At 38.1% G+C, this 15,957-nt stretch overlaps 1 protein-coding gene and 1 pseudogene across 1 annotated transcript in view; one reads left to right on the forward strand and one right to left on the reverse strand.

The window, feature by feature from the left end:
* Positions 1-15,957, reverse strand: part of RTF1 (RTF1 homolog, Paf1/RNA polymerase II complex component) — a 40,759-nt gene that overhangs the window by 21,632 nt on the left and 3,170 nt on the right. The window contains exon 2 of the mRNA XM_031672932.2: positions 7,449-7,559. Within this exon, the coding sequence (XP_031528792.1) occupies positions 7,449-7,559 (111 nt within the window). The remainder of the gene's footprint in view (positions 1-7,448; positions 7,560-15,957) is intronic.
* On the forward strand, positions 10,861-11,548 carry LOC102533310 (thyroid transcription factor 1-associated protein 26 pseudogene; annotated as a pseudogene).

The raw sequence follows: 15,957 nt of genomic DNA on the forward strand, positions 1-15,957 counted from the left end.
GTGTTCAGTTTCATAGTTAGCTGAGCTAAAATACATCAACTTTCCATGCTGACAATACAGATATTACTAGCAGCAATAATGTACAAAACATCTTTTGCACTGGCTTTGGTTACAAGAACTAGCACAATGATGCACATAGTAATAATAGTCAACATTTATTGGTTGGTTATGAAAATGGGCATGATCCACCTCTTCTAAACAGGGTGCCTTTTGGACTGCTTTATATAGAAGTCCCTTCTCTGTACAAAGAAGTCCTTTTGTACTTCTCCCCAATGGGAATACAAAAAGGCTGAGAGCTACCAGGGTCACATGTGTGTTAGAGTCTCTAGGTCTGTTTTTCCTTATAGATTTGGGTTTCTCACGTGCAACAGAGTCAAATTCTGAACCTCCCGGGGTGAGGGTAGTCGGGGAGTGTTTATGAGAACAAAAAAAGGCCTAAATGTGAAGCCACACAGGTGAATCCAATTCGAGAGGCACTAGAAAGCTACTTGGCTTCCTTATCCTTCCACTCTCCCTCTGCTTCAATTTGCCATCGCCTGAGCTTAGCAACTGTCATCTATAGCCTAGGATGTTTATCCCTTGGGGGAGAGTTAGGAAAGATAAGAGTAAAAATAGAAAAAATAAAATGTTTCCATTTAACAAGGACTTCCCTGGCTGAACCTGAGTGTGAGAAGGGACCTTTTTCTTTTTCCTTCCAACAATTTTCAAAAGAAATGAGGTGACAAAGCTGCCTCCCCTCCCAGGAGGCTACTCAATAGGGCCTGTCGTGCCAGCAGCAAACAACTAAAATCACTGTATGTGACAGGGTTTTAGGGGAATTTTTATAAAGTAGATAACATTAAACAGTAGAATTTCTTATGAATATATCTTTCAGTACTAAGAAGCTGGTTAAGCTACTTGTATAGTTACTTTCTTTAAAAATCTAATTTAATTAATTAATTAATCTAATTTTCAGAACAATTTATATGAAGCTTTGAAAAAAGAGAGAAGTATTTTTAAAGTTAAAAAATACCTGTATACCTACCACCCAAAGATAAACAATCACTTAAAATTTGGGGACCAGTCTCATTATTATTTCTATTTAATAAAGAGAAAGAGACTCAACAGGGTTCTAATAATCTTCCAAAAGATTTTTTCCCTGGAGAATAGATCACATTTGTAGTATTTTACATTTACTCTTATAAACCAGAGGTTTCTGAGTATTTTTTGGCCTAAGCAAAGATTTAAAATATTTGCCAAATACCTCTTCTCTCAAGATCACAGAACCTAATAAACCATAAATGAGATGATCAAGGCTTGTGGCAAGCAGAATCGACATAGAAATATCTTAATCTAGCCATGAGTTCAGTGATTGCTCACCTATTCCTGCAAAAGCCTTATTCTGTTGACTCTAAAAGACGGAAAGCAAACAAATTTTTTCATATCCAGAGTGTGGTAGTAAATGGAGTCTAAAGGGTAAAGACAGGATTAAAGGGATGCTCTTAAGCTTTCCCCATCCAGCAGAGAGTAGAGGAAATGACCTTGCTTTTCTTAATTTGTTTTGGGAACTATGACTCTACTGAAAGGCAAGCTCTGTTGTGACCTTAAAAGTGCCCTAAAATGCACCACCACACAGAAGGCAAGAATGAGAAAATGAGTGCTGACTGATCTGCATCTGTGTACAGAGGCCAGAGCATCTCTCAAGGAGACGTGCTCAAAAACAATCCAAGAAAGGGAAAGGATCTACCTGTCAGTCAGGACTCTAATACACACTGACATCCTGCTTTCCCAAGCATTCACATGCATACAGGCCCACATACAACACCTGGTAAGTATTACATGTATTGAAGTGAAGAAAATCTAAAACAGTGACTAGAAGGAAGATGTTTCCTTAACTACTAAAAGAGATTAGCAGTTTGACTCTCACTGCTACAACAGATACTCTAATGGACAGCAATTATCTCATGATATAAGAAGGGTTAGGAAGTACTATACAACCCTGTGCCAGCCTGAGTGTGCATAGGGGTGTTACAAGCAGGTCTTTTATGATGGGAAGCAGCTGAACTTCCTGGCACTCAGCTGAAAGACAGGAAGGAACATGGGGTGGGGGGTGGCTGCTTTGGACTGGGTGGCATTGAGATGCTGAGTATTTTGGCCTGGAGGCAGAAAAGCAAAGAAACTTCGACATTTCAAAGTGTTTGTCTCTAATGGCCACGGGAGATCATATTCTAGGTTTCAGGACTCAGAGGAAAAACTGTTGCAGCTCAGTTACTCTTGAAATGAATTTACAGTGAAATTAAATACTTAGAGGTAAGTAGGGTTCAAGAAGAACAGCTGGGTTAGTGATAAACTACGGGATTAGGGGTTAAAAGAACTGGAATGAAGCCCAAACCCTCAACCTGAGACTGCTTCCTTATCTGTAAAGTATGAATAATAATACTGTCTTAACCATCTATCAAGGTAGTGTGAAACTCAAAGGAGACAGGATAAAAGACATTTAGAGCACATCAAAACACATGAAGTTCTATATAAATGCAGGGTACTATTTTATGTTGGGAAAAAGAAACCAGAATTTCTGTGAGCCTGTTTTCTTATCTGAAATAAGGGAGTCCAAATGACCTCAATTACCCCTTGGAGTTTTAAAGCTGTAGAATTCTATAGGAACAGAGTGTTATATTAAATCAAAGCAATTGTCTAATGAGCTCTGCAGTCATCATTCTACATCTTGACAGTGGCCAACAAAGAGGTGTGTGGAGAGGGCATGGCTCCTGATTTAGGTGTTCCCCTCACTGTCAAGGTAGAAAAGGGTCAGCAGAGCTGAAGAGTAAATGTCAGCCTAAAGAACATGGAAGAATAGCTGAGCTTTCTTTTCCCTTAAAAGAAATTAATTACTGTGTAATTAATCAGACAAAGTACAAAGGACACTACTGTATTTTATAATCAGGTAATCATATATATTTAACTGCAAGCAGTCCTACATTCCATCACAAAAACTTAGAGTCTGGTCATGGAGATGAAAACAAAAGTGAAACAGAAACAATGCCAAAAAGTTTAAATATCATCAGTACTCCATTCCACTGTTTGGTAGGAAGTGTCAGAGTTTGTTGTACAAAAGTTTAAGCAACTGGTCCACGAAAATCACTTTATTTTTCCAAATTCTTGTGATGGGATTTTATGAGATTTCATTTATCTAGATAAATGAGGTGCTACTGTATGGTAATCACATAGCTGAGAATCAAGATTTGTTTAAAAAAAGACCCAATCCAAATAGCTATTATTAAGTTCAAGTACAACAGCAGAGTATCCCAACCTAAATTCTATGGGGCCCCCGGTTTCCTGACCCTAGAACAGATCAGATGCAGGAAGCTGGAAGTAGAGCTGATTACAAAGAGATGAGAACAAGGGTCACTGCTTACCTTTGGTAACAGGGGAGAAAGAAAAGGTGTAAAAGTAAGTACCAGACAGCTCAGTACTTTGGAAGTCATTATTTCACAGTATAAGAACTGTCATTCATAATCATGACTAAATCAGAAAAAAAACCCTATATTTAATAATATCAAAAATATTTTTCAAATATAGTGGTTTTACATTTCAAACTTTCAAGAGTTTAGGTTTAGTATTCGGGTAATTCATCTTATGTGGAACATCTTGTTCCAGAGGTATCGTGTGTATGAAAACCTTACTAAATGAAAGTACACAAAGGAGAATATTAGCTTAGCAGTGAAGGCCTTTATTGGAAGCATGTGCTATAATTATGTATAGTCTGTATGGTAAAGTAATAACAAAGTGCTCTCGGGTATCTAGGCCTTTGTCCTGGAAAAGTTATTACTAAGTGAATTTTAAGTAAAAGTTGTATCTTTTTCAAAATGTCCTATTAATAAAAATATTGGAGCCAGCAAGCAATAACAGAGTGGGAATGAACAGGAGCACAACTAGATCAAAGTGGGAGAGCCTGAAAGATCAGGTAGGGTGATAGAAAGTGGAAAAAAATGGAATAGAAGAAAAGTCAGAAGAGACCAGAGTCTTGAAGAGGCAAGTGGGAGCATAAAGTGCAACCAGGAAGGCTGACAAAAGTTCGGGGGAAGAAAAAAAAAGACGTGACAAGTGCTGAGCTCCAGGGCTAGGCCAAATGCTTTTATTTCTCAAATATGTTAAAAACAAGACTGTACATGAAGCTTTTTAAATCATCATTCTCGGTTAGGCAGAGGGTATTAGAACATCATTCAAACATAATTCACTGTTTCCTTACTTTGTCTAATGTAGTTATATTTAATTTGGAGCAACAACAAAAAAAAAGGGTTTTCTTGGTATCTGACATGATTTTTACTAGTAACAAGTGACAAGCTAGGCTTTCTTCCTATCTAGCTGTAGCTATGTGTTTCCATGAGATCCATAACGTTTCTAAAAAGGACTCTGAACTACTTGATTTAGGACTGTTTCTCCTAACAAATGAACTTTTTTGTTTTGGCCTTTTTTTTTCCCTAAACTTCCTCTCATGAGTGAGCACTGCTAGCTCCCCTCCTCCTAACCTTGTTGTTTTTCTTCCCTGCCATTCCTGTCTGCACCCTTGATGGTGCTTCTCTTATCAAATGCTTTCAGGGACAGTAAGTGACAGCACCAAAATGCCACACCTCAGCATTATGACCTACCATTGAGGTGTGCTTTCCAATTTTCCAGGCTTGGTCAGTGTAAACCTTAGAGAAAGTTCTACTTCTTATTCTTCCATGTGCTCAATTATTAAGAATAATTCACTCACCAAAAATAATACACAAGTATATTCTCTTTCATTAAACTTACATTTTCTCCCCCAGGTACTATAAACATCTACTATTCCTTCCCTAACTGAACCTTATACTGAAGTCCAATGCACTCACTTTTTTCTGGATAGGAAATTTTCTAACTTCTCTGTATCCACCTCTCTGCCATCAGTTAGGTAGGATAGTATCTTCTTGCCCTAAAGTCAGTACATGTCTCTCCTTATAACAAACCGCCCATTAACCTTCTAATTCAGTTCTTCTTGACTAGTTTTCTATTTAAGTAAATCTGAGAGAACCAACATACTTCTACCTGTATTCATTGTCACTAATGACAATAATAATGAAAGAGGTGGGAGGGGAGAAGGGTTGAAAGGTGTATTTGAGAAAACTCGAGTCGCTTATGGTACAAGCAGGCTCCATCTGACTGAGAACTGCTACTTTAACAACAAAATTTCTAAAAGGCTACTTTGTAGGCAATAAGGATATTAAAGCCATAGCAGAAACTAGAAAAAATAGCAAATTACTTCAGTATATGAGTTTTACCTACAAAGATGTATGAATATTCATTATGAACGAGAATAAAAAGCAAGAGCCTCTGTCTCAAACGTTATGTTCTAAAGACTGCTCAGAAGTCCCCTACCCACACTAAAATACCTCTACAGCGCCATCAATGTGAGTTCACAGTGATACCACTGAGTTCTTCAGTGGGTGGTAGGATTTTTCTTTTTAAAGATTTTCTTTCTTTTCTTTTTTTTTTTTTAATGTTTTGATTCATTTATTTTAAAAGATTTTCTTAATTGTCCAAAACAATAAAATATTACCCTAACTCTAGGGTGCTCTGTGTTTAAGTAGTCTGGGCCAAAAAGCAACAATGCAGACCAAAAAGCAGGCCCCTTTTAGAATGGCCATGATATAAAAGCTGCTATTCCCAATGAGGGGTGGGAGGAGACTGGAGTAGAGCTGCAGGAAGACAGTGGGCCTGGGGGCTGGGACCCGGAGGCAGCAAGAAGAGCTAAGAACCTGTGGGGAGAAAGTTACTCAAAGTCTCATTCCCTACAAGGCAGGGGCAGCTTGCCTGTCAGCTTTTTTCAGTAAGGGCCTAAGTAGCTGGTAGCATTCTAACGTGAGGACTTTTAGACTTGGCTAAGTAGCTGTGAATGACAAAGGGAATCTTCAGTTGTATTTTTATGGACGCTGGATCTAACCATGCACAAGTTTTGGGCTCCTCTAATGCTGTGGAATTGATACATACTCTGACATCCTAGTAGAAACAGTTAAACAATATGAAAAGAATCCCTACAGTAGCTGCATAATTAGGAGTGATCTAACGATAGGAATATGGAGAACAAAATGCTTTAAAAGATAGTAATTGATTGTATTTTAAGGAATGGCAAAGACCATAAACATGTGACAGCGTATTCCAAACACAACAGAGATTCAAACTTAACAGAATGTTGAGGGGTAGGAGGAAACACCCATAGCCACTGACTTCTAAACTTGAAAAATGAAAGTAGTTGATGTAGAAATAGTGGGAAAGGGAGCTATTTCAGCATTTTCCTGTATTGTCTATGCACTGTTTAAAAATGGAAAAACAAATTATTTTAGAGCCTACTGCTTCTCTAACAGATTGGGTTACTTTATCAATTTTAGAGGAATTATAGTTCCTCCATTAAAAAATAAATGAAACAAAAGAATAAAACTCACACATTCACTACCTCTTGCTGTCAAAGCAATATTAGGTCTATTTATTTAAAATTAAGAGAACATCACTACAGAATGCAATCATTCCTAATCTGCATAGGCTGGTAAACACTGTTCTAGCTGTTAATTCAACTTCATTATAATAAAAAAAATTTTTTTCACTTTAGTGGAACTTTAAAACAAAATACTGTTAAGTACACTGTTAAAAATATTTTCCTAGACTGAAGGGTAAGAGATTAAACAGAAGGGTGATATCCAGCCTCTCTCTAGGAAATTACTAAGGAAAAAAGTGCTTCAAATCAAATAAGGAATATGTACAAGTGATTCAAAGACCTTTCCCCTAACCTCTCTCTTCCATGGGTCTTTCGGGGCCTTGTTTGATGGTAGGCAGCGGTTTGGGAAAGTCATCTTGGTTTAAACAATGAACAGCTGAATTTTTCTCCTTAAAAAGTTAATGCCCCCACTCTGAGGGATGCTGATTCAATCTACCCAAAGAAAGCTTCTTGTCTTGCTAAAGTATTTCCCACTAAAACATAGAATTTCTTTTCTAACATAAAAGTTGGATTAAAAACGTGATAAAATGTGAAAGAGATGATGACTAGGGGTGAGGGTATAGCTCAGTGTAGTGTGTGCTTAGCACGCACAAGGTCCTGGGTTCAATCCCCAGTACCCCCGTTAAAAAAAACAAGAAAAAATAAAATGAATTTTTTTTAAGTTAAAAAAAAAGAGGGAGATGATGGTAACTAACAAGTTGTGCCCCTATGCAATAAGGCTGAGAGTAAAAGACTACAAAATGGCTATGAATGCCCTACTAGAGGCACCCACTAAGTAACTAGCAGGACAATGAATGTCAGAATTCAAGAGCTTTCCATACACAATTTTCTTTCCCTAAGAAGTTCTCATAGATCTTAGGTGGGAAGGTCTCAGCTGAAGGAAAAGAGGCTGAAAGGAGTGACCAACTCAGGCCCCTCAATACCCACCAGTCCCAGGGGTCTAGCCCTGCACACCCACCTCATCATCACTGTTGGACGTCTCGGAGTCTGAGGAGGCTGCAGGCTGGCTCACAGGCGGCTCCTTCTCTTCAGAGTCACTTCTTTTCCGCTTTGCCAGGGACAAGAGCTCCTAAGAGGGCAAAAGTAGCCACATGAGTTTTGTTCATGAGAAAACATATCCAAGAGTAAGAAAATGCCCATCCTCCCTAGATCTCCTCTACCTCCTTGTGCTTTCAGTTGAAGGACATCATCATGGGAACTCTGATCAGACTGACTGCCAGTCCTTGTAAATGCTAAAGAAATGTTTTCAAAATCTGTCCTCGCCCTCTTGATGGGAAATGTCTGTCTGAAATGGAAAAGTGACTAGAAAACTGCACTGGAGGCTACCCCAAAATTGACACCATTTCCTCTATAAGCTGCAGAAATACTGATTCTCAGGAATTGATAAGATAAGAACCATGTCTACAAAGGTAATCTGCTGGCTGCTCTTATGGATATAGCTAAACTCTGAGCATCCGCTTATTACAATTTATGGTAAAACTGGCATTTGTGAGGCTGTTCGGAATAAGCTGGGAAACTACAGGTTTCTGAGGTCATTTTTTATTTTGAATGCCTAAGCTGGAGGAAAAAAAGTATATTTTTGGTGTTTAATCCAGGGTCAAGCAGTAAGCATGTTGGCCACTACATCAGAATCCTAATTTGAAAACCCAAACATTCCCATTCACCACCTCTGCCTTGCTCTGGTGATTTAAGAGTTTAGAGGAGAAGAGATACGCCATTTAGTAAGTCATGGTTACAACCAGGAATTGCTCTCTCACATGGTTCCCCTCTCTTGTTACTTCTCCCCAGGTCAGTCCAATCACTCAAAAACACAACAAAAGGGTATTTGCTTTAGTTCTTGCTCTCTGCTAATATCAATACCAGTCCAAAATTATATTATACTTACTGCATGCCAGGGACTTTTCTAAGTATCTAAGATTTAATCTTCACAACAACCTTAAAGTATTGTTATTATCCCCATTTAAAGATAAAGACCAAAGGAGCAAGAGAGGTTAAGTAACTTACCCAAGGTAACACAGCTAGTACATGATAAAGCCAGGATTCAAATCAGGGCAAACAGAATCCTAGCTCCTATTTCAGTCATTTTCACATTTTCCCCTTGTGCAAAAAAAAAAACCCCAAAAAAATACAACTAATAAAAACTAATAGTAGTATTCCTTGATGATGATGGTGCTATACAATTATAGGTTAAGTGTCAAGACAGATTTTTTTTTAAACACAGACTGCTATGCTAAGAAAATATGTTTTCTTCTTCCAGTCTTTCTATTTTAGGAGTACACCCTCCTTGGCCAGAATGAGAAAATGACCTTCTCAGATTAACATCTGACACGATCTCTTCTTCATAAGCAGTCATGAAACGTTCCTCTTCTCATTTCATTAGAGAGAGCTAGCATAATAACTTCCTGAAAAGGTTTCAGATCATAAGAACACTCTACTTTTACATACCAAAACGTTAACTCCCATTGACCAAATGCAAATTACAGCAGTATTTGTATGTTAGTCTTTTAAAAACTTGTGGTGTAATTCACATACAGTGTATTTCATCCTTTCCTATGGACAGTTCTGAGTTTGACAAATACATATAGGTGAATCACTCTCACAATCAAGATATAGGACAGTTCTATCAGCCCCCCAATTATTGCTGTAATTTGTATTTGCTCAGTAGGAGTTACCGTTTTGTAAGAAAAGCAGAGCATTTTTATATCTTCAGCCTTTTCAAGAAGTTACCGTTCTACATATACCTCCCTTCATCCCCTGGTGACCACAGACTTGTTTTCTGTCCCTACAGATCTGCCTATCATAAAATATCATATAAATGTAATCATACAATATGCAGTCTTTTGAGTCTGGTTTCTTTACATAGCATAATGCATTTGAGATTCATCCATGTTGCTGGGATAGGTATCAGCAATTTGTTTCTTTTTATTGTTAAGTAGTATTCCATTGTGCGGATACACCACACTTTTGTTTATCCACCTACTGCTGAAAAACATTTGGGTTGTTTCCACTTGGGGATGATTATATGTTCATGCACAGGTTTTTGTGTAAATGTAGGTTTTTATTTCAATTGGGTAAATACCTAGGAGTAGGATTGCTGAGTTTTACGGTAATTTGTATATGGCCTTTACTATTATCTTTTTTCCCATATCATCTTAATGCAAATTTGTAAAATTTAGAAAGACTTCTAGTAAGTAATGTCTTTCCTGACTCTTTGAGGTTCACAAATACACTAGAATTGTTTTAATACCAACTCTTTATAACAGGGATTTGGATATGCCAGAAATCAAATCCTTCCCTGAAACACTGACAATTACAAGCAATAAGATATTCATTAAAAGTTACTGTAACTAAAGTGTTTAAGATGTTTGTACTGTCTTTCTGTTAAGGAGTTCTACTCCGTATTAAAAACCTAACAAATGGTTTTCCATCAATGAACAATTGCATCTGATAGGCACAGCCCTTCTTCTTCTACAACATTAAATATCATATTAACAGTAGTGTGGAGATAGCAAAGAGCTTCTTAATAGTGTGAAAGACACTTTCCACAAACAAAATTGTACAGGAAGTTACTGGAGGAACTCACAGCAAGGCTACTCTTCACAGTTAAGTCTTTTATATTCTACTGAGGGCCCATAAATACAGCTGAACAGACTGACGTGCAACAGAAAAGTCTTGCCAACACTGCACACATGAAGAGATCATCAGATGTGCTACCTGTAAGGGTTGATTTATCCAACACCAATACTCAAAAAAGCCAATCTAAAATGGATTCATGCACAGGGGTAGGTCCATGTGTAGCTCTCTCCTGCCAGCCCGCTTCATGGTGCCACACTGGTTGAGATGATGTTTCTGTGTGTCCAGTGGTTTTCTCTCATCATCGTCCCTTATTTCATTTCATCTAGTGAAAACCTTCCCTACTTATCTTGGCATTTCTTTAGGATGGAATGGCAGTGTGGGGTGCCAGTATGGTACATCAAATTTAAGCTGAACTAAGGATCTGCTGAGAGTAATGCCAATGCCCAATATACAATAGGTATGACTGTGTAGGATGACACATCTGGCTTCGAAAGCAGTTTCATTAACACTGCTTGAAAGCCATATTTAACACTAGACAGCCAACACTGAGACCCTAAAATAAAGCAAGTCTAATTGCACTAATGCAATGTTTACTAGAGTATTATTCTGGTTAAAATTAGAATTCTAAGCTATCCATACATGAAGATTCATAAACCTTAGGATTTAACTCCCCAACTCCATCATTCACAGTGCACTTTTTGTGATGTCATGCCAGGATCAACCTGTAATAAAGTAACTTAGCATCCCCTTATTCACTTCAAAGAAATTAAACATTGTCAGTGGTTTTTCTGTCCATGGCGCCGGTAAGGCCGGCTGCAGGGAGGTGGACAGAGAGTTTTGGGACGCATGGTGAAGGAGTTTCACTGGTTGGATTCAGAAATAAGGATGTGACACAGAGGACATGGCAACCTAACCATGCGCAGGCCTTTGTGGGGAGCATTTGCGAAGGACAAGGCTTTGCATTTCGAAGAAAACTAAAGATCTAGCAAAGTTACAAGAAATTGCTATGGAGAGAAAAAAGGCTCAAACCTCACAGGAATCCCAGTTCATAGATCGATATCCTGATCATCTGAAACATCTCTATTTAGCTGAAGAGGAAAGACTCAGGAAGCAAGTTAGAAAAGTCAACCAGCCTTTGTTAGAACAAGTTGACCAGCCTCTGTCAGAACAAGTTGCTCAGCCTTTGCGGGAAGAGCAATGTACCATTGGCCAAGCTTTGTCTGAAAAACATTGTAGCATCGAGCAGTCTCAGACAGAAGAACAGTGTAGCATAAGAGTGAACTCCATTATTATCCCAAAGAAGAATAAAAAGAAAACATCAAATCAAAAAGCACAGGAAGAATATGAGTGGATACAAGCTAAGTGTGCTGCTAAGAAACAAGAATTTGAGAGGAGAAAACGAGAGAAGAAGCTCAAAGGCTCTACAAAAAGAAGAAAACGGAAGTGTTCAAAATATTGAGTAAAAAGACTAAACAGGGCCAACCAAACTTGAATCTACATATGGAGCATCTTCTAAAAAATACACAAGAGAAAGATTAAATCAGACATGTTGTCTGATTAAACAAGAATTAAAATATCCTCTGGCTCTTGAGTTCTTTTGTGTATGTACTGTCCCTCCGAACAGTTAACTAAATTTGTCAACAGAGACTGGATTGCTAAGCTATACTAAATATAAAATGTCCGAATATTTTTTTTCTGTAAAAGAACATTTTCTATATATGCTCTATATGATATGATTTGTTTTTTATTTATTTGCTTCATGAAGAAGTGACAGAACCTGCTGTTTGAGTGACAAGTTCAATGTAATACTTTTGTACCACAGGACATTCAGACGAAATAAAGTGTTTTGAAAATAAAAAATAAATCAAATTTAAAAAAAATAAAGGAAATTGAACATTATCTCTTAAATTAAACCTCCCATGATCACACAAAAGTGGGATACATATTCTGTACCCCAGAAAAGGAGAATAAAAGCTCATATGAACCTCAGAGGTTTTTATAGCTAATGAGCATGCTGAGCTCTTTTTCACTTATTCATTCCACAAACGCAACTAAAGTAAATGAGTACTACCAGCTAAGGTGACCAAACATTTTGGTTTGCTCAAGGATGCCTTAATTTTAGCACTGAAAGCCCTGAATTCCTGGAAATTCGGTTCCAGGCAAACCACAACAGAAGGTTCCCCTTGCTACCAGCACCTAAAATGTACCAAGCTTTGGATAGACAGTCATGAAGAAAACAGACACAGTCCTTGACCTCGTGGAATTTAAAATCAAGTAAGGGAGACAGACAATAAACACATAAAGAAACAATTATACCCAGTGATAAGTGCTAAGAAGGAAGTAGATCAAGTGAATGGGGAACCTATCTGCGATAGAGTGATCAGGGGAGGCTTCTCTGAAGCAGTGGCATTTAGGCTGAGACTAGAAAGTTGGGGGGAGGAGACAGGGGTGCAGTCTTCTGGACAGAGGTCTCCAGATAGGACAGATAAGGCCCTGAAATTGGCAACAGCCTGGCTTGGTCAAAGAACTGAAAGGAAATCAGTGTGACCAGAGCCTTGCAGGCAAGGGGGCGGGGAGGAGAGGTTGGAGGTGGGGTGAAGTAGGTTAGAGGTAAGAAAAAACTACATCATTCCCAGGTTTATAAAGCAAGATTAGGGGAATGGATTTTACTTGAAGGCAGTGGGGAACCAACAAATGGCTTCAAGCAGGGGAAGAACCATCCCCTGAAGGTTTGTAAAAGAGCACTCTGACTGTCAGAGAAACAGACCGAGGGCCAGGGAGGAAGTGCAGAAAGGAGTCAGAAGGAATCCACCGTAGTGTCATCAGAATGGATGGTGACCTAGACAAGAACAGCCACAGGGAATGAGAGAACTGGGAGGACTTGAGAGATGCTGAGGAAAGAGTAGTAATTCACAGAGGTTATAAACCTGAGACTTTAATTCCTATTCTTTCTTTCTATCAAACTTGTTGGCAGAGGAACATAATTCCAACACTGGACGTTGGTTACTTTTCAGGAGTAAGGAACATAGTCAGAGTCATTGTATGTGTGTATGTTTGTGGGACAGGGAGGTATTTCTGTTCTGCTGGAACTGTTTCAACAAGCATGCACTATTTTTATAATTAAAAAACAAAAGAAAACAAAACAAAAGAAAACATACACACAAAAACCCTTCTAAAGTTGTAATTCCAAAGTGGCACTATAACATTCCCTTACATTTCACATGAGTGACACTAAATGTGGCAACTTCCCGCTCCAATTTCCAGCAAAGTAATCATTATAAATAAAATACTGAGTTATACAAATGCCCACAATGTTACAGAATTGACAAAATAAAGTCAGTTTTCAACCCACTAAAAAAAGCATATAAAATTAAAAAAAAATCTACTAGTGTTACTTGTTTCTACTTAGTTCCCTCTTCTAATACACATTCTAATGCACATTTCCATGCCTTATGGAAGAGGTATTAGTCTTACAGTAGAGAGATTAGAGCCAGAACTCCCAAATTGACAGTGTCTTTTTATCTCTAAGTAATCCTACTATAACCAGAAAAGTTAGAATCTAACTTTCCAAGCAGCATTTGCGTGTTCAACAAAGATTTATTGATTATCTGCTCTGTGTCAGGCAATGACCTCGTAGATATTTTCATTAAGTAGATATTTTCAATTATCTACTTAATGTCTCCACTTGGGATATCTCACAGATGACTTTAATCTCTATGTGTCTAAGACTGAGTACATGCTCTTCACCTTTAAACCTGATCTTCCTCCAGGGTTCGACATCTCATGCCAGAACTTCCTCTTCCTCACCCCCAACACCCAGTCATCAAGTTCTCTCAGTTTCATAGCCTAAATAGTATGTCCAACTGAATCCACTTTCTGTTGCCTCTATAACTACACCAGTTCAAGTCAGGCATTCATTCAACAAATATTGACAAGGTGCTTGTTACAGGCCAGGCACTGTTCTAGTGCAGGGATACGACACTGAACAAATAACCTTGCCCTCATGAAGCTTCCATTCCAGTGGAACTTAGGCTCTCGACCATCTTTCACCTGGACTCCTCTGTTTGCCACCTAACTGGTATCCTTTTTGCAGATTACTGACCACACAGCAGTGGGAACTTTCCAAAAGACAAATCAGAATACCTTGTCAAGCTTAAAATCCTTCAATGGTTTCTCATTACCTTCAGAATAAAGCCCACAGTCCTTAACATTGCCAACCTGGACCTGCCAATGGTTTAAAATTTCTTTTTAACCTCAACCCAGAGTAATATAAATTATTCCTCATGATCCAGTATATACATACATGTATATATATGAAACACAAGTTACATGAAACAATACTTATCTTTACTAGGTCTGACATATGATGTCTTCTATTTGATTCAATATCCTTTTTTTTTTTTTAATGCTGGTTGTGTTCCACTAAACTGGCTTTTCCATCCTGAAAGGGTCCACACAGACTACTTGCGTAACTTCATTTGTACCACTCTCTCCCCAACCAATGATGTTCCAGTCACTCTGCTTCTTTCAGTTTCATGGGGATGCTAGGTCCTTCCTGCCTCAGCACATTTTTGTACATGTTGGTCCCTCAACCATGAACACTCAAAAGTCCCTGCACTCTTCAGTTTCCTAATCTCCCTTTTCCTAACCCATCTTCCAGGTCTCAGTTTAAATGTCACTCACATCAAGCAAGCATAGGGTCCCTGGGCAAATTCTCACAGCATCCTTGCTCTTCTTTCACAGCCTGTAATGTAAGTGTAAGGAAATGACTCTCGGAGCAATGCCTACACCTGCCCCTCCCTATCCCTTCTAACCCTCTCCCTCTTCTCTTTCCTCTCTCTCCTCTCTTCTAAGCTCCTTGAAGGTGGAAACTGCTTCCATTTTGTTCACCCAACAGCCCTAGTACCTAGTACCGCCTAACATTTGTTGAAAGATTAAAAAAAAAAAAACATCAACAACACCTCTGCCCTTGGGATACTTATGTCTAGTAAGGGAGCAAATAAGTACACCAAGAGAACCAGTATCCAAAGATGGGCTTTGAATTTTTCATAAAAGCCTCTCCCTTAAAGCTCCCATGGGACTCAATGTTCCCTGCAGCATTTCTAAACAAAGGTCGAGTGAAATTAGCAGATGAGTTACATCAGGCTAGATGCAACATTATGACACAAATTTAAAACTTCTCAAGTTAACACTGACACTTCTCACAAGTTCATCCTAGACTTCAAACTCTGCTCTGACTAATGTAAAAAGACTACATTAATGAGAAGCACAATTTTTAAATTTCCCAACTTTTATGGGAAAGGTTTATGGAAGGATACTTTATAATAATGATATTTTTAAATATATAATGTCTAAAAATAATTCCTAGAAAATACTTGGGGATCTATCTTTCAAAAAATGTTTATTTATGGCTACTACAAGTAAAAGGAGCAGAGAAAAAGAGGACATGACAACATAATCACCATTTTAAATAAGAATGGAAATTTTGAAATAAAGCGCCCCAGGCACATGTAGATTTCTTTTTTTCTTAAAACAGGGTAAAGTTTCTATAAATACTGAACTGTATTGATCTGAATAGATGACTGATTCCTTTATTATCTTGGACGTTTTTCATTTTATAGGACCTACTGCATAGATACTACTCTATAAAAAGTAACACATAATCTCCATGGAGGTACATGATAGGGTAAAAAAACCCTAGGTTTGCCTCAAATTCTGTCCCCCCCCCTTACCCATGAAGCACCAAAAGCAAGTATCTTCATGATTTGCAATTCTAAAATGCTGAAGAAAGGGTGTGGCCAACATAAAAAAAAGGTCATTATCAAGTCACATGTTAAAATAAATCCTTCCAGTTCTCAAAGGTCTGAGTTTTAAAAATCTTTGAAAGTTAA

The sequence above is a fragment of the Vicugna pacos genome, chromosome 6, assembly GCF_048564905.1.
Source record: "Vicugna pacos chromosome 6, VicPac4, whole genome shotgun sequence".
Taxonomy (NCBI): domain Eukaryota; kingdom Metazoa; phylum Chordata; class Mammalia; order Artiodactyla; family Camelidae; genus Vicugna; species Vicugna pacos.